Source organism: Leptonychotes weddellii, chromosome 3 (assembly GCF_054177405.1).
Source record: "Leptonychotes weddellii isolate Sample4059 chromosome 3, ASM5417740v2, whole genome shotgun sequence".
NCBI lineage: Eukaryota > Metazoa > Chordata > Mammalia > Carnivora > Phocidae > Leptonychotes > Leptonychotes weddellii.
In genome coordinates, this window is record NC_138371.1 from 18,935,344 (window position 1) to 18,953,818 (window position 18,475).

General features: G+C 48.0%; 1 protein-coding gene across 1 annotated transcript in view; it reads left to right on the forward strand.

Annotated features, from left to right (window-relative positions):
• The window catches only part of MARCHF4 (membrane associated ring-CH-type finger 4), a 109,386-nt gene extending 105,206 nt beyond the window's left edge, over positions 1-4,180 (forward strand). The window contains exon 4 of the mRNA XM_081815465.1: positions 3,765-4,180. Within this exon, the coding sequence (XP_081671591.1) occupies positions 3,765-4,132 (368 nt within the window). The 3' untranslated portion in view covers positions 4,133-4,180. The remainder of the gene's footprint in view (positions 1-3,764) is intronic.
• The last annotated feature ends 14,295 nt before the right edge of the window (positions 4,181-18,475 follow it).

Sequence of the window (18,475 nt, forward strand, 5' to 3'; positions counted from 1 at the left end):
ACTAGCAACTTCTTCTGTGAGTGTTCCTTTCATTGAAACAGCTATCTTCTGAGGACACTGTTTCTTGCTGTCTCAAGTGGTAGCTGCTTTTTCTCCCATATACTGTATTCTACAGGGCCTGGAGGTAAGGTCCACATCCTCTTTGCTCCCCATTACCGCTTCTAAACCGCCTCTCTTCCTTTATCCTTCAGAAGCCCCAGCCCCTGGCAGTGTATGTCATCATATTTGACCTCTCCTTTCCCCTTCTTTATGCTATTGGCTGCTGGCTGCCTACTCACTCCTCACATTCCTAGGGGCCCCTGGTTCATACACTCCCTCCCACCATTCCTGTCTTTAGCATCTCTGTGATCAGTGGCTCTCAGCAGAGGTGGCACCATCTCCTAGGGGCATTTTGCAAATCTTTGAGGTTTTTTTGTTTGTTTTCTAATATAGTTGTGCCCCAGAATTTGTTTTGAAATTTATATTGCCTGGTTATAAATGATTTGTCCTGTTTTGTTTTGTTTTGTTTTGTTTTTTTAACATTATCTGTTTAGGGCATTTTTTTTAAAAAAAGAAATCATGGTAGCTTATTTTATCTTGTGAATTTCACTTCAGAATAAGTAAGAAAGGGGATATTAAACTATATTTGTTTTAAAAGGGGGCATTTGGTCTGATAGCATTGAGGATGGTTGATGCAGATAATCTGTCCAACTCCTTGGCTACCTCATTACTCCACGGGCCTTTTCCTTTAGCCCACCTCAGCCCTTGCCCAAGAGGACATTCCCTAGACCTCATCATCACCAAGAACCACACCACTTCCAAAGTCTGGATTTAAACATCCTACTCTCTGAGCATCACTCCCCCTCACCATCCTTGTAGATCACTGACTCTAGCAATTCTGTAACTTCAAAGAGACCTCTTGGCATTGACCCTATCACTTTCCATTTTTCCTTATCCCTTTTGTGTATCACTTTCCTTCTCCCCAGCCTAGACTCCATGGGCCAGTGTGATAACTACTCCCTTGCAAACATCCATAATTCTCATTGTCCTCTCTTATGTCTCGCTTGCCTGAGAAAAGTCCATACTGATTAAACGCAACTTTCATACTCCATAGGTGCTCCTAGAAGGCAGTTGAAGGTATGAAGAAAAGCCACACAACTCATTTCAAATTTGTGGCCACAAATCTCAAATGGACACTCAACACTGTCAGACAATTCTTTTACATCTCCTTTGTAAATTCAGTCTCCCATTTTCCAAGATAATCATTTCCCACTTTTTCTTCTCTCCACAAATCTTCAACACTTCCTCCTGTATCCCTTCCATCTTAGCTGATGACATAGAAGAGACAGAGGCACTTGGATGAGAACTACCTGATTTTCACATCTATCATCCTCCCTCCACCTGTGCCTACTAAGCCAATGGCACTCCTCATTCCACCTGAGCTGCCCTCTCAATGGAATTTGAGAGTTAGCACACTCTCTTTCTTGAAACACATTCTTCTCTAGATTTCTGGGTCTACACACTTGCTGGTCTTGCTTCTATACCATTTATTGCTCCTTTAGAGCCTCCTTTGCTGGCTCTACCTCCACCAAACCTGTATACATGAGAAGGCCCAGGAATCTGTCATTGGCCCCCTTCTCTTATCTGTCTACCTTCTCTCCCCAGGAGATCTGGGCCATTCCTAAGGCTTCAGATTCTACCTCTACACTGATGACTTATACCTCCTGGCCAGACCTCTCCCTAACCTCAGACTCATATGTCCAACTGCCCACCTGGACCTTCCAGTGAGATTTCTATCAGATATCTTAAATTACCATAACCAAAATATAACTATTAATCACTGTGGAAGGCTGCATAATGGCCCCCAAAGACATCCAGGTCCTAATCCCTGGAGACTGTTAATCTTACCTTATATGGCAAAAGGGACTTGCAGATGTGAGTAATTTAAGAATCGTGACATAGGGAGAGAATCCTGGATTATTTGGGCAGACCCAATGCAATCAAAAGTGTTCTTATAAGAGTGAGTCAGAGAGAGACATTGACAGAAGAGTAGGAGATATGACAATGGAACAAAGAGGTGGAGCGATGTAGGGAAGAGACAGGTGATGCAGGCGACTTCTAGAAGCTTAAAGGCAAGGAGATTCATGAATCCTCCTCTAAAAGTCACCAGAAAGAACCAGTCCTCTGACACCTTCACTTTAGACTTCTGTCTCCAGAACTGTAAGAGAATACATGTGTGTTATTTTAAGCCACTGTGTGGTCATTTGTTACAGCAGCAACAGGAAACTGATATAGTCATGACCACAGCCACACAAATTCATACCCCCTACCCTCCTGCCGTCCACATATTAGTAAATGGCACCACCACAAGAAGCTCCTGAGTTGTCCAGATTTTCCTCTTGACTCATACCTTACCTGTCAGCAAGCCTGTGAGCACTACCTCTACATAAACCCTGACCACACAAGTTCTCACAGAATCCACTGCTATAACCCTAGTCTAGGCCACCCTCCCTCCCTGCTTGAATCACTACATCACTTCCTGCTTGGTCTCCTGCTCCTATTCGTTTCCCTCATCCAGTTCCACAGGATCGAGAATGAACTTTCTGAAGGGTAAACCAGATCACATCACCCCGACCCTCCCATTAAAACCCTTCAGGGGCTTCGCATTATAATTAGGATAAAATAAAAATCCTTTGCCTTGGCCTATAAGGCCTTATCATATTGACCTCTGCCCTACCTTATCTCTCTTTGTACTTCCCACCCATCACTGCACCCTGGCCACACTGACCTTCCTTCCTGACCCATGTGCATTCCGTTCCCACCTGCTGGCCTTCACACTTGCAGTTCCTATCACTAACATGCCCCTCTGCAGATCTTTGCATGGTCCCCTCCTCATCATTTACATGTCAACGTAAATATCACCTCCCCCCAAAAGGCCTTTCCCGCCTCCCTCTCGATAAAGCAGGACCCTCAGTGTCTATTTCACCCCATTTTATCTTCCTTGTAGCATTTGTCAGCACCTGACATAGTCTCATGGGTTCGGTTACGTGTCCACTGCGTGTCTCTCCACTAGAATATCAGCTCTGGGAAGGCAGGACTCTGGTGTCCTGCTCACTGCACCAGCCCCAGTTCCTGGAACAGAGTAGGCACATAATCCATTTGATCTGCCTGGTTGTGTGGCGTGGCTTCTTTCTGGCTCTAGGCTGCTTCTGGCCAGTATAGCTGGGTCCAAGTCCTCTCTCCCAGGGGTGTAGTTCAGTAGCACTGGGCTATTTGTTAAGTAGCAGAGAGTTAACCAGTGGAATTCCAGACTTCATTCGGCAGGTACAGAATGCCCATGGTCCTGTTCATGGTGCCTTTGAGAGCACACGGTTCATTCAACATCTGCCAAGTGCCAGGTGCCATGGCTACGTGGTAGAGGGAGGAAAATACACTTCTACCATGCCTCAGTGGATGATGATTTGGGGTTTTGTCAAGCCAAGAAGTGGGAGGGGTGGAGGAGAGGTAGGCAAAAGCGTTGCCCGTAGGCACGCGACCATTTCATGAACTAGGTATGGCAGCCTTCCACCTTCCCCTTCTGAGGACACATTGAGCCTAGGAATACAGGGATGGTAGCCCTGTGGCTCAGCGCTGAAAGGGAGGTTTGAAAAGAACAAATGAAACCCATACAAATCCAGTTGGCTCCAACTTCTCTCTCGGTGGATACGCGCAGGGAGACAGTTTTTCCGGCAGTGACCTCCGGTCTCTTACTCGGCCTTTGCTTTCCTCTCTCCCTGGTGCCGCAGGTCTCATCGTGCACGAGGGACCCTCCGTGTACCGCATCTTTAAACGCTGGCAGGCTGTCAACCAGCAGTGGAAAGTGCTGAACTATGACAAGACGAAAGACCTGGAGGATCAAAAGTCGGGAGGCAGGACAAACCCCCGGACCTCCTCAGCCACCCAGGCCAATGCCCCCTCCTCGGAAGAGGAGGCCGGGGACACCCCGGGCCCTGAAGAAGGCCCTGCTCGGGCGGCCAGCCATCCCTCAGGCCCTCTGTCCGATCACCACTGTGCTTACACCATCCTGCACATCTTGAGTCACTTACGGCCTCATGAACCGCGGAGCCCCCAGGGTGGGAGCCGGGAGCTTGTCATGAGGGTCACGACAGTGTGAGAGGAGACACCTGAAAGGGAGGCCGTGACCATGCACAGAGACGGGGAGGCGGGGCCGGGAAGGGGCGGGGCCCAGCGGGGCCGCAGTCTGGGGAGCAGGTGTGGGGAGGCCAGGGGGCACCCCAGGGGCCTGAGGAGAGGGCAGGCAGAGGGCGGTGGGTCTTGAGGGGGCCCTGGAGGCAGGGTCAGAGCTGGAGTGAGTGAGGCTGGTGTCCAGAGAGCTTTCGTGATTCCGATCAGTCAAGCCCAATCTCCCACAAGAGCAAGGAACTCCAGGACAAACTCAACAAGGAAGTGCAATCCAGCCGAACCGAAGGAAACACAAGGACAAGAATCCTGGATGTGCCCATGCACAAAACACCTGGGAGAAGTGGGGGTTGGGGGAGGGTGAAGCCGGTGAGTTGGTGGTGGTGGTGCCCCTGTGTGCACCAGAGCTGGGGAGGAAAAATCCAAAGCGTGCACGAAGGAAAAGCACTGTGGCCTGCCTTGTTTTCCCCTCGAGTTTGCTTTTGTTTCTCCTGGGGCTGTGTTTGGGGCTGTGGTGGGGAGGGAGAGGGATGGGTGTGGGCTGGCAAGGATGACAGGCAGCATTGGTGGCCCCTGGGCTCATCTGGGTGGGCAGGATTCCTGACTCAGATGGCTTTAGGGACTCTGGGGTCATGGGCAGGGAGGGAGATGTTGGAGTGAGCCCCCAGAGGGAGGGCGATTTCAGCTTCTCCCAATTTCAGAGGGCTTAGGCTTAGGCTTCAGCTCAAAGAGGGCTTAGGTTTGGAGATGGGTGTCTTTTCGTGCCCTTGTTACTTTATTTTATGGTGGTTTGGCTCAAAGATGTTTACAAGAAACACACACACAACTAGAGAAAAGTACAGATTTCCCGTGGGTATCTCAAGCACAGTCCTGCTGCTGTGGCTTCAGCCTTCAAAGTTGTCAATCCAGGAGTGACTTTCCCGACTACCCAACCCTGCCTGTGGCCAGGACACGCTCAATGTCATGCCTTCTCCTGCTTTGGCGCATGCAGAGACCCAGGGCCCCCCAAGGGCAGAGCACTTCCCACCCAGGGTCTCCCAGGATAGCTGCTGCAGCGGATGGGAGGAAGTTGGCAGGACATGCCCCCAAGGAGTGGAGTGGAGACCAATCTAAGTATTCCTTGCAACTCGGGACCCTCCCCCGAGGGCAGTCATCCCTCAGTGCTACAAACTCCCTGGTCCCTCCCATGCAGCTAGGCAGGGTGCAGGGACCCTGGCAGGGAGCACTGCCCTTGAGCCTACATGCTGGCTCCTGGGACCTTGCCAGGAAGACCACAGTGGGGTGGTCACCTGCAGAGTTTCTCATTGTCAATGCACAATGGCCGCGCCATCCATGGGTATTAAAGGGACACTGTCAAGTACTTTTTTAAACTAGTTTTTAGGGTTTTTTAAAACTCTCTGTTGTTTGTATTATTCTCTTAAAAGCTTGAAAATAAAATTTCTTTCCCTATCATTAGTGTCCTTTTCCATATGGGAGTTTTTCCTTCCTCCCTCCAGCTGACCCTCTGTGGCATCATCTTGACTCCCCTATCTTCGTCAGCTCCACCCCGAGTGTCTTCTTCCTTGTAAGAAATCAGTTCTCTCTCAGGGCCCAGAGGGGGCAGGTGTGTGTGTGTGAACCAGTGGCCCTGACCTCTCGCTGGCCTCCCAGCAGATGGATTCCTTCAAGTCAAAAAGGAGAACCAACTCCCAAACTCTCTTAAGTTTCTGCCCAGGACTCCTAGAAGCAAAGACCATTAGTGCTCCAGGAAATCTGGAGAGATTTTTCCCCATCAGGTCATTTCAGAGAAGCTGAGAGAACCACAGGAAAGAGGTGTGTTAGGACTTCATTCCCCTGACGGTTTTCCACTGAAGATCAGAAAAAAGCCCCCAGGGCAGGGCTCTGCAACAGGGCTTGCTTGCACATCTCACCAGGCAGCAGACCCTTCCTCCCTTCAACTTGCCTGGGTCCGCTCCGCCTCAGGCCAGCAGTCGGTCAGGCAATGTCCTCAGCGGGATGTGCACAGGCTTAGGAAGGTTCCTCCCTTAATGAAGCTCACGATCCAACAGGTCAGACAAGAAATAATAATTGGCAAGAGACCAAAGAACAGTAAAAGGAAAACACACAAGCAAGAGAAAACCATCAAAATGGTACAAGTAACTCATGTAGTGTGTGTCTACTTCTCCATGCGTTCTAGGAATGGGCCAGTTTAATTCAATATTTATGGAAAATGTCGATGTGTTAGATAGACTATTTCCAAAAAAATACAAAACGCAACAGAATACACTTGTCACCAAAACTATAGTGGTCATCATGCCATCTTTTTTTGGTGATTCACAGGACACTTCAGAATCTTATGGCCATTTGGGGTCATTCAGAAGATGCTGTACTGAATAAGAGGTGATTGATGAGACGTTCTAATAGCATTCTGGAGTTTGTTGGGTCTTGTTTACTGCCAGGACCTACAGTAGTACCTGGCACACAGTAGGTGCTTAATAAATATTATGAAGGAGGGGCACCTGGGTGGCTCAGTCAGTTAAGCGTCCGACTCTTGATTTCAACTCAGGACATGATCTCGGGGTGGTGAGATTGAGCCCCACATTAGGCTCTATGTTCAGCAGGGAGTCTGCTTGAGATTCTCTCTCTCCTTCTCCCTTTACCCATCCCCCCCGCCGTTCTCTCTCTCTCAAATAAATCTTAAAAATTTTTTTTCTTAAAAAATTTTTAAAAAAATATTCTGAATGAGTAAAACACTCCTGGAAGGATACAGGAGTACCTTCAGCATGCTGGAAACATGCCACCTCCTTCGTCAACTCACACTCTAGCTCTCAAGATCAATCACAGAGTAGAAAAGAAATGTCATCTTTTGACTTCTCTACCTAATAGGATGGTAAATTCCCTGTGCCTTGGGAAATGGAATTTATGGGTACAAAAATGAATGGATTGGGTTTTTATATTTTACATACATCTCTGGGGAGCGAGTAGAAGTGCACCCTGACAACCAGAGACCATTGCCCCCTGCCAAATGTGCAAATCACCCTTCACGCCACCAGACAAATGTCTAGACTTCAGAGAATTCACTGTGTGTCATCCACAGGTATGGCCCCATGCATGGGACAAGATACTAGCTAATACCTAATGCTCTCAGTATGTGCCAGGCACCAAATTAACTACTGTATATCAACACATTTCATTCTCCAACAACTGATGAAGCAGATACCATTATTATCTTCATTTTACGGATGTGGACACTGAGGCAAAGAGGTGAAGTAACTAGGCCATAATCAGATAGAATTCAATCCCAGGCAATCCACTCCACTCCACTCCTGCAGGACAACTGCCCAGCTAAGGTCATGTAGCCATACACAGCCGTGCTGGGATTTATACCTCAGCAGCCTGGTGCAGTGTGTTGGGCTGTTAACCACTACGTTATACTGCCTCTCAGGAAAGTGGGAACATGCGTGAAAGGTTTATCCTGATTTGTGGGGCATGGGAGGAAAATGAATGAGCCCAGATGCCATCTCTGGACCTGTCCCTCAAAGTCAGCGAACGTCACCTGGAACATCCCCATCCCCCATCCTACAAGAAGGTTGATGCCCCCAGCTGGACTCTTAGTAATTTGGATCTTAAAATTTGTTGCAGTTGCTTCCTACTCCAATTTCCAGAATCTCCTGAATTCAAGGTTTCTGTTCCGTCTTACAGTGATTCCTCCACTGTAACTCTAGGTTCAACCCAGCCCAAATGGCGGGCAGGATTCCCCCTCCTTGGCTCTTTCTCCCACCCAAAATTTTACTACTTGCAGTCATGTATATGATAGCTTTACTGGGAATTTGAAGGTAACTTGAAGATTATTCATATAAAAAACCAGTAGTGAGAAACTGCTACGTGGAAGGTTCTTACGAGGTAGACATCTCCAATAGCAATCAGATACAACTATCTTCAAGGGTCTCACTGCCTAGTTACTAGACTCTAGTAAGAGGCTCCGCATTTCTAAACAAAAAAGCTTTGCTCATGAAAGAACTTGACAAGCTCACTCTTATTAACTGTAAATAAGTAAATTAACAATATTCCCTCTCCTGAGGAATTAGCATTTTTAAGAGAAGATCGTGTTTAAGCAAAAACTCTGTAAGTGGTGGGATTTCAATCCTCATCAAGCAGGTGGAGGGTTGTGTTGTGTTCTTTTAGCCAGATGGATCACAGCCACGTATGTGCATTTGACACAGACACACATACAGAAGGACAGAAACACAGATAGTGTATGACAAAGGCATTCCCTAGAAAGTGACCCTGAGTCGAGGCCTGTTGACTGAGCTGCTCTTTGGATTTCCTCAGGAGGACCGACACCCTGTAACAGGTGGAGAGGAGCAGAAGAGGAAGGTCTCTCTCAAGCCCCCTGAGATCTGGAATGTCACTTGGTTTGAGCAGCCTCTGTGTAAAGGCTGGATTTGGGATATCACCACTCTGTTCCAGCCAGTGGCCATTCCAAGGGGTGACTTGTTGAGAGGGGGGCCCTCCACACCCTCCAAGACAGGCTACTATATCCTTTCAAAAAAGAGATATAGAGGGGCGCCTGGATGGGTCAATGGGTAAAGCATCTGATTCTTGATTTCAGCTCACGTCATGATCTCAGGGTCGTGAGATTGAGTCCCACATCGGGCTCCATGCTCAGTGGGGAGTCTGCTTGAGATTCTCTCTCTCCCTCTCCCTTTGCCCCTCCCCCAGCTCTCTAAATCCATCCATACCTACCTACCTACCTACCTACAATCTTTTAAAAAAAGAGAGAGATGTAGAAATTCTCGAGTTGCCACTTCCCTGAACATGCTGAGAGCCTACATCTGCCTGGTAAATCATGCTGACATTATTGTAAGACCTAGCCCCCCTTCAAAGCCTCAAGGCTGAAGTATTATCTCATGCCGTCCATCAGTCCTCAAGTCATTTTGGTGGACACCTGTTGCTTTTGTCCATCCAGTGCACAGAAATCCTCTTTCCCCCATAACATGTGGTTTTGGTAGGGCTAAACCCATAAACCCACTCCAGCCATAGCAGTGGGACTGTGACTCAGGCTTAGATACCGAAGTATCTTATTTCTTGGTCCACAGGAATTGGTTCAGAAATGGGCGCATGCCCAAAGCCAATCCAAGTCTTCCAAGGGATTTTTCCATCAGAGCTGGTGGGAAACAAGGTTTCCCTCCACTATGGTTGTTAGGAACCTGGGAGTCTGGGAAAATGAAAGACCCCACTTTCTGCCACGCGGGAAGCACATGTCTTCAGAGCAAGGTCAAGCAGAGATGTACAACACAAAAAGCAGGAGAGAGACCATCCTGACTCTCCTGGATCCATGACTGGGCCCATTCCTTCACTAGATTTCCCAGAACATTTGCCAATAAGTTGGATTTTTGTTTACATTAGTCTAAGCTACATTTATGTCATTTGCAACTAAAAAAAATCGCTGAATACAAAGATTTCCATATATCCCAAGACAAAGCTTTGGCTTAAATCCATGGCACGTTGGTTGAGGGGCCAAAGGAATTAAAATGGGTTGCTTCTCTCTCCTATTGATTAGGGTCCCAAATCTTCATTATGACAGTGATTGCAACTATTATTCTCCCCTAATTGTCTTTAGGAACCTGTTCAGGGGTATCCAATGATTAAGTAAGAAGATAATATGCACAGACATGCATGCAGAGAGTGCTCTTTTAAACAGAATCTTTTAAAAATTTTGTTAAGATTGCTTTGGGGGAGACAATAAAAGGACCTAAAGAGAAAAGAAAGCAGGCCTTAATCAGAACTCTGACTTAAGGGCTTAGTAATGGGAAAGACCCAGGTATGAGGCTATAGGACAGAGCCAGGGTGCCAGGATACAAAGCAGGAAGTGGGAGGCAAACCTGGGAGCAAGATCTTGACCCATTGGCCAAAGCCAAAGGGGCTCTCATTATCCTTGGTATTTGGCCATATAGGTAGTACGGCCTCCCATACGTGCCTCCTTATTGTTAGTGCTATTATTCTTCCTGGATTAAGAACACCCTGGTTCTGGGGCGCCTGGGTGGCTCAGTTGGTTAAGCGACTGCCTTCGGCTCAGGTCATGATCCTGGAGTCCCGGGATCGAGTCCCACATCGGGCTCCCTGCTCGTCAGGGAGTCTGCTTCTCCCTCTGACCCTCCTTCCTCTCATGCTCTCTGTCTCTCATTCTCTCTCTCTCAAATAAATAAATAAAATCTTTAAAAAAAAAAAAAGAACACCCTGGTTCTGCACTTTATGAATGGGAACCTACAGAAGCAGCCAGAACCAGACCAGAATCCCTTGCCTTGTGGGCAAGTAACTTAGCTTTTCCAGTCTCTGGTTCCTTATTAAAATAGAGATAATTTGTCTCTCGGGATCTTTGTAATATCGAAGGTAACACATATAAAATCGGCAGTGAATAAGTTATTGCTATCATCATTTTATTGTTTAACAGAGTAATAGGAAAGTTGTACCATTACCATAATGTATAAAAAGCAAGGTTAAATCAAAGCAAATATGGGTATCTGTCACCAACACTGTGTCTCATTTCGGTTTTCATTCAACTACAGGTAACAGATACCCAACTGGCGGGAGCTTAAACAATTAAAGGTTTTGTTTTTGTTTTTGTTTTCTGTAATGAGATATGCAGAGAAGGTGGTTGCTGGTGTCGGTCCACAAGTGACCCAGGCTCGCTCTTTTTGCTCCGGCATCATTAGCATGTTTATTTGTCACCCGTGGCTGTAACCTCACCATCCCAAGTGGGCAACTATAGCTCAAAGCAAGAAAGAAAGGAGAAGGGTGGCCCTGGTCACATCCTTCCTTCACTTCGGGAAAGCAAAAGCTTTCCCAGAACCATGTTTCTACTCCTGGATGCTTCTGTGTTCATGTGTGCACGTGTGTGTGCGTGTGTGTGTGTGTGAGCACGTGTGTGTACCGGCCAGAAATGTATCACATAGTTCCTCTTAACTGCAGGAGAAGCTGGGAAAGTGTCTTTTTCAGCTCCTGCTGTGGATTGCACCAAGGGAAAAGGGGAGGAGAAAGGATGGTGTGGAGGCTGGCCAGTGATTCTGCCCCACCCTGTGGGTAAGCAGATGAATTAGTGCGCTGCTTTGGAGGGCCATTTGGTAATATTCTATTGAATTTAAAACGCACATACCCTTCAAACCCAGGGATTCTATTTCTTTGGAACTCTCCTAGAGAGAGAGTAGCAGATGTTGCCTTCTCAAGGAGCTTGGGAAATGAGGATCAGAGTGGTATCATTGTAATAATGAAACAAATTGGAAAAAAACTAAGTGTCTATCAACACGGGAGTGATGAAGTATGAGATACTGAAACCATGGGATACCATCCACATCAGAGAGAATGTATCCACATCAGGGAGAATGTCATAGACCTTGAAGGACTGACAGGGACAGAGCTCAAAGTCATGCTGTCAACCAGAAAATATAATCTGCAAAGTGACAGGCACAATGATCACATATGTATAGAAGAACCGAAGAAGAACTCCACCCTCATTTCAATTTAAAAATGCTGTATTCCAAAGGACTATGGAAGGGATACCACCAAGCTTATTGGAGTTATTTATTTCTGGGAGAGGATGAGGTTGGGAATGTGAAGAGCAAACTTTCCCTCTGTGTTGTTTGCATTTTAATAATAAGGATGACTTTGTGTAATACTTGTGTCATTTTTAAAACTATGGTACATATTATACAGAGTGAAATTTCGAGTAACCACTGAAAACAAAGATGAGAAGCTTTCTAGAAAACAGGTGCCCTGTCATTGGAGCAAATCCTTGCTCATCTTTCCTGAGAACTTCGCTTTGGAAGAGGAGCTGCCCTGCAGGGAGGTGAGGCAGAGGATCCCAAAGGGCTTCCCATTTTCCGTGCTTCTATGGTTCTCTGACAAGGAAAGTCTGAGAGTAAGGACGTTTGCGGTGGAGAGTTTATCTGCCAATCCAATGGAGGGCAAGGGCCGGGAGGAGGATCTCAAGTTGGATTCAGGAGGGGCCTCCCCTACCTTCGCTTTGGCAGTGGGCCTCCAGAGCAGAGGTTTTCTGGAGAAGCCTGTGCAGCAACCAGAGATGAGCTTTTGCTGCCAGAACACATTCGAGAGAAGAGCCTGCCTGGCTGAGAACGCAGAGCGCATCTAGCCAGGCGTCTGTGAGGGGGGCCTCCTGCTGGCCCAGCCCTGGCTGAACGGAGCTGTGGGCAAAGCCAGCCAGCAGGAGCAGCAGCGTTCAGGTGGCTGCTGGTGGGTTCTTTCCCCTTCTCTCCCTTGCTTCTCTTTTCCCACCTTCCAAATCTTCCCCAGGCAAGAGTTCTCAGGACACAGCCAGACTGCGCCTTCTAAAAACAGATGATGGTGGACAGGGCGTATGATGTCAGCACCCCGCTCCCCAGGCCCACTCCAGGCTCTAGCCCTCGGGAGCCGTGAGGCTCTGTTCGTAGGAGTCCGCCAGTCCTCTGCCCCGGAGTCGTGTCAGCTGGGCACGGTCCCTGAAGGCTGCCACTTGGCCGTCCTCCCAGGCACCAGTCCTGGCCTCAGAGCCTGCCAGATGTGACTCGGGAAAGTCACTCGAGGAGACTGACGATGTGGAGAAACTGGCAACAAAGCCGGGGAGGGCTTCTTCCTGGGCTCTAGGCAGGTGGAGGCCCCAGGGAATCAGGCAGAGAAAACCAACGCACATCAAACAAAGAGTTCTCCAGCAGCAACAACACCGAGAAGGGAAGGCACAAGTGAGGCATGTTCTCTTTGTGGGTATTTCAACATTTTCTTAATAAAAGTGGGAAATTCTCACAATCAAATTAACAAAACAGCCCCCCATCATAGCACCCTTCTGTGCCCGTATGCATGCAGTCTCTCTGGCTTGGAAGGCCCTTCCCCTCATACTCTTCGTGCATAAATCCCGCAGGTGGCATGTGGCCCACTCAGAACGCTACTTTCTCTCGTAAGCCCTCCCTGCTGCCTCCTCCTTCCTCCCCCACCCGTAAGAATCCATCAGGGGCTTCCCTGGGTTCTTATCTCATTTTGCTTGTACCATTCTGATAACGGCAATTCCATTCTCATTTATAAAACAGTGATCTGCATGCTGATCCCATTAGCCACCCTGAGAGTGCCTTTGAAGGCAGGAATTATGATTCATTAATCTCTCTACCTTACACACGGTCTAGGACAATGGGAACTGATCATTGAATAAAGAGATCAATCATTTATTCATTTCATAAACCTTCACGGGGCATCTGAATATAACAGGCATTGTACTAGGTGGTAATTTTAACAAGATAAATAAGACCGTGAACTCATTGGCCTCCTGGAGTCTACGGCCTGGGAGGAGAAGACAGCCATATAAACAGATCATTCGAGTGAAGGGTTATCGGTGCAATCACAAAAAGTATGCACGAGGTAGAGGCGAGGGTGCGAAGGAGAGAAGGTTCAATTCTACCCAAGCGAGGTTAGGAAAGTCTTCAAGAAAGAGGGGATGCTAACTCGGTACCTTAGTTCAGGTCCATAAAGAGAGAGTGTTCGACAGTCACGGGATTCACTGGTGCAGGGAGCCGGAGAAGGTGTGAGGAAGAACCCGCAGACCACAGTGCAGGCCTGACCCTAGTGAGAAAAGATGGATGGGGTAGAAGAGTCTCAGACTTCTGGACAGTTCCAAGAGAGGTGTGGCCAGGCCAATGAGGAGTCCTTGAGCCAAAGCTGCTCGCTGGAGGAATTTCCTATCTCGTTGGATGGGGCTGCCTTCATGACCCACTGTGCCCAGCTGTTGGCTGGGAGCAGCCCATGGGACTCATGGCCTTGGCATGAATGTGGTGGCCGATCCAGCGGGGCAGCTGTGGGGGCCGCATCAGTGATGCCCCCCGCCGCAGGAGATATGACTGACACATCCTCCTTTATATGTAAGTATCAGCAGGCATATAGGTGTGGATATGTGGGAGAAGACAAAAGGGAAAATGCTCCAGGATGATGGAGCCACATGAGCAAAGACCCCAAAGCATGGAACAGTGTGGCTCATTAGTGGCCTGTAAGAGTTGGGCACAAATGCGGTGTCGGCGGGCCGGGTGGCAGTGGCTCCTGCATGGGGGTACCGCACGGGAGCAGTGGGGAGTCATTGAAGATCAGGGGTACTAGAGCAGATCGGGGCTTGCAAGGAGGCTATGGTGGCCACGTGGAGGAGAGCTCAGAGGAGGCAGGCTGGATAGGAGGTGCTGGCACACATTTGGGAGTGACATACTAAGGAGGTGGATGGGGAGAAGGAGAGGGAGAGAGGGATGAATGAACGGCAGGATGGGTGAGTGAATGCAGGCAGGCAGGTGCAAGCCCTCGCTCGGTGCCTCCCCCGCGGACAGCTCCACTGTATTTGAATCCCTGCGTCCTGCTCTGTGTCGAGATGGGAACGAAGCAGCTACTAGAACTCCTTGCCACTGAATAGTTTCCATTAGGTGAAACTATGCCCTGATATATTACCAAGGAGAAAAAGTCTCTCCCCAACATCCTGCTCTGCAGAAACACAGGAACACTTGTCCCCCCAGTGCTGGCCGGTCTACGCAGGAATGAATGCGACTCGGCTCCCAGTTGGAGCGCGAACCCCCAGGAGGAGAGGCCATCCTTTCTCGCTCCGTTCATTTTCAGGGCCAGATGGTGTTTGCCTCATTGACTTTCACTGCTGATGTAGTCTTGTTTGCTGGGTTTTCACAGGTTGCTACGTTTCGTTTATTGCAATCCATTCTTCCACTTGCCCCACTTCTGCTCCCTGTGTCACGTTCATCATGATGGCAGGGAGACAAGAGGAGCTCTCGGCAGGTAGACACCTTTGGGGAGCGGGCCAAATCTAGTTCCCCCAGCTCAGCGCCCCAGCCCCCACTCCACCCGACCCCACCTCCTGGCTCTGGCAAAACACGCTGGTGGGAGCCCTGACAATGGTAAACTCAGGTTTTTGTTTTTGTGTTTTTTTTTTTTTTTTAAACACTGCTGATTAAGCAATGTGGCCAGGCCACCAGTAACAGCCATGACCAGAAGGATGGTTTCCGGTCTAATCTCCTTCCTCTGACCAAGCTCTCTATTACCATCTTGTATAAAACCAAGTCTCAAAAGCAACGTCAAGGATGTTCCCCACCCAGGTGCTCCATTTGGTCCCCAGCAAGGACAGTCAACATATCCACCTGCTCACACACGGCCCCCCTCTGGCCTCAAGTGCCTACCCCCAAATCAAGAGGCTCCATTCTCTTTCTAGTCAAACAGCATCCTCTCCCACCTTTAAAATTCAGCTCCACCTTCTTCTAGAAGCCATGTTTTCAGCAGTCCCTGTTACTTACGTCCACCCTCTGTCCACTTGTGGCTAGTTGTTAACTTGATTGGATCTGAGTTCCCTTGAATATTAGGTATTTCTGTTCTATCTTTTTCACCACTCTCAGATCCTCAAGACTGGGAATGAAGGCTCCTTCCTCCTTTTGTGTCTCCAAGCGTCTGGGGAATGGCAGGTCGTCAGCACGCAATCGCATGTGACTTGCAAGGCCTGGCTTCTATTTCTCCTCTAGGTCTGCTCTGAGTTCTCAGGCCAGCCCTTGAACCTGTCCCTCCATGGAAAGGCCAGCTTCTGCTCACCCAGATGCCTTCTCAGGGCTGGGCTCCAATGTGTGTGACCTGTGAAGTGCTCTGAGATCTTAAGAAGAAATAGGACAGTCGGATGCCCGGGTGGCTCAGTTGGCTGGGTGACTGCCTTCGGCTCAGGTCATGATCCTGGAGTCCCAGGATCGAGTCCCGCATCAGGCTCCCTGCTTCTCCCTCTGACCCTCCCCGCTCTCATGCTCTCTCTCTCTCTCTCGAATAAATAAATAAATAAAATCTTAAAAAAAAAAAGAAAGAAAGAAATAGGACAGAGAGACCCATGGCCATTTTCAGAAAGTGATCAACATTGGAAAAAAAAATCTTGTCTTACATTTTTCTTCTATTTTCAGCATTCTTATATACCCTGGTCCTTCTTATTTGGCTCTGCCACTTGCCTTTCTCAGCCCTCCTCCCTGCAAGTATTTGTGACATTATGTAAGCGTATTGTTCAAAATCTTTTACTGACTAGCACATGGCTCCCTGCACCCTGACTCTGCACTTTGGTGGCGGTGGTGTGTGTGCGTATGTTAGCGGAACTGAGAGAAAGAAACAATCCAGCAAATGCTAACTGGCAGCCTCTCTGGATCAATAATATTAACGATTTCAGAGACTCCCAAAGAGCTATTGCCAACTCTTTTGGCTTTTTTCAATACCATTATCACTATCACAAGGACACCCTAAGGCCCTTTTACTTGAAGACATGACAAAATGCCCCGAGCGAGAGTACTGTTGATTTTTGTCTGCAAGGGCTGCAACCTCAACACTTCTTAGAGGGGTGAGGGGTGGAAGCCAGGCTTGACCTTAATCTGGGGTCGAGGTTTCAGAGGGAGGGATGGCACGGTCTTCTGAGAGCTCCTTTTTTGGATAACACTCATGTGACCACTTGCTCTGCCTCACCCTGAGAATTTCCACTTGCCTTTACGAACATGTGCTTAAAAAGACCTAGGGTTTCCCTGGCAAAAATGAGGTAGTGTTTAAAAGCTGAGGCTCTGGCACAGACATTCTGGTCCCAAACTCTGCTCTGCCCTTTATTGGGTGTGTGTTCTTTTCAAGGGCCTTCATTCCTTGGGGCCTTGTCCCCTGTTCCATGGGGTGTGGGAGTGGGAGGGCCTAATGATGAATGACCGCTGAGAATCCCGGCTGGTCATTCACCGTAGGGGCAGAGGGGAGCCAGAGGCAGGGCATATGGCTCAAGTGAGAAGATAAAGGCCTGAGAAATCTATGGAAGTCATTTATTCATTCATCCATTTGGCACACATTTCTTGAGGGCCTACTCTGGGTCAGGCCCTAGGTTCTGACTCTAGGTTCCAGACCCATGCTATCCAACAGATATTTCATGTGAGCGACATAGGAAATACTAATTTCTAGAAGCCACATGAGAAAAGTAAGAGAAAACAGGTGAAATTAATTTTGACGATATGTTTTAGTTGACCCACGATATCCAAGGTATTATCATTTCAACATGTAATCAGTATATAAAGTCTGAATGAGATATTCTACGTTCTCATTTTCATCCTGACCTTTGGAAATCCCGCATGTGTCTTACTCTTATGGCACATCTCGGATGATGGCTACACAGGCTTTGACATCTGAAGACTTGCACTTGGACACAGTGATGGCCAACATTCATTGAGTTCTCATTAGGGGAGAGACATTGGGCTAAGCACTTCCCATACATTAAATAATTGCATCCTACAACACAGCTAATAGATACTGTTTCACTGAGAATGACAAAAAAAATGGAGGCCCAGAAACTAGAAGTTGCTCCAAACCATATGGCTCCTGAGTGCTGAGCCAAGGAACCCAGTCCATCCGAGTCCATGTACTTGGGCATGTATTTACTATCCCATTTACCATGTCCCTTTGGGCCAGTTAGCCCATGTGAATCTGTTAACAGCATGCGGTTGCTTCTAGCTCTCAGGGCTGTTGTGAGGGATAAAAGAAGACTATTGAAGGTGGTACGCATCGCTTGCTCTCCCTCACTCAGGACACCAAGAACAGCCAAAGCCCTTTGATTCCTCCAATTTAGATTAAAACCATCCATACACTAATAGGCAGAAATCCAGCCTTTTGGGGTCCTCTTGGTCCCTGGGACTTACGGAGTTCTAAAAGGACATCTTCCTGGGCCCATGGCCACCTGCCGCTGTCCCTGTGTGTCCTGCAGGACTGTGTGGAGTGCTGGGCTTCCCCCAGCGGTTGGCTCACCCTGAAGTTGGCCCGAGCTAACACCATAGGACACCACCCTCCACAGTGGGGTTTTCAAGCCACAGCTCAGAGGCAGCATGGGAACTTAAAATTCCGAACTTTTGAGCCCACATTTTAAAAATCACATTAAAAATCTTTTCACAAAAGGATCTGTACTCAGAAAACTATAGAATACTCATGAAAGAAATTGAGAAAGACACAAAGAAATGGAAAACGTTCCATGCTCATGGATTGGAAGAACAAATACTGTGAAAATGTCAATGCTACCTAGAGCAATCTACACATTTAATGCAATCCCTATCAAAATACCATCCACTTTCTTCAAAGAAATGGAACAAATAATCCTAAAATTTGTATGGAACCAGAAAAGACCTCGAATAGTCAGAGGAATGTTGAAAAAGAAAAGCAAAGCTGGTGGCATCACAATCCCAGACTTCAAGCTCTGTTACAAAGCTGTAATCATCAAGACAGTATGGTACTGGCACAAAAACAGACACATAGATCAATGGAACAGAATAGAGAGCCC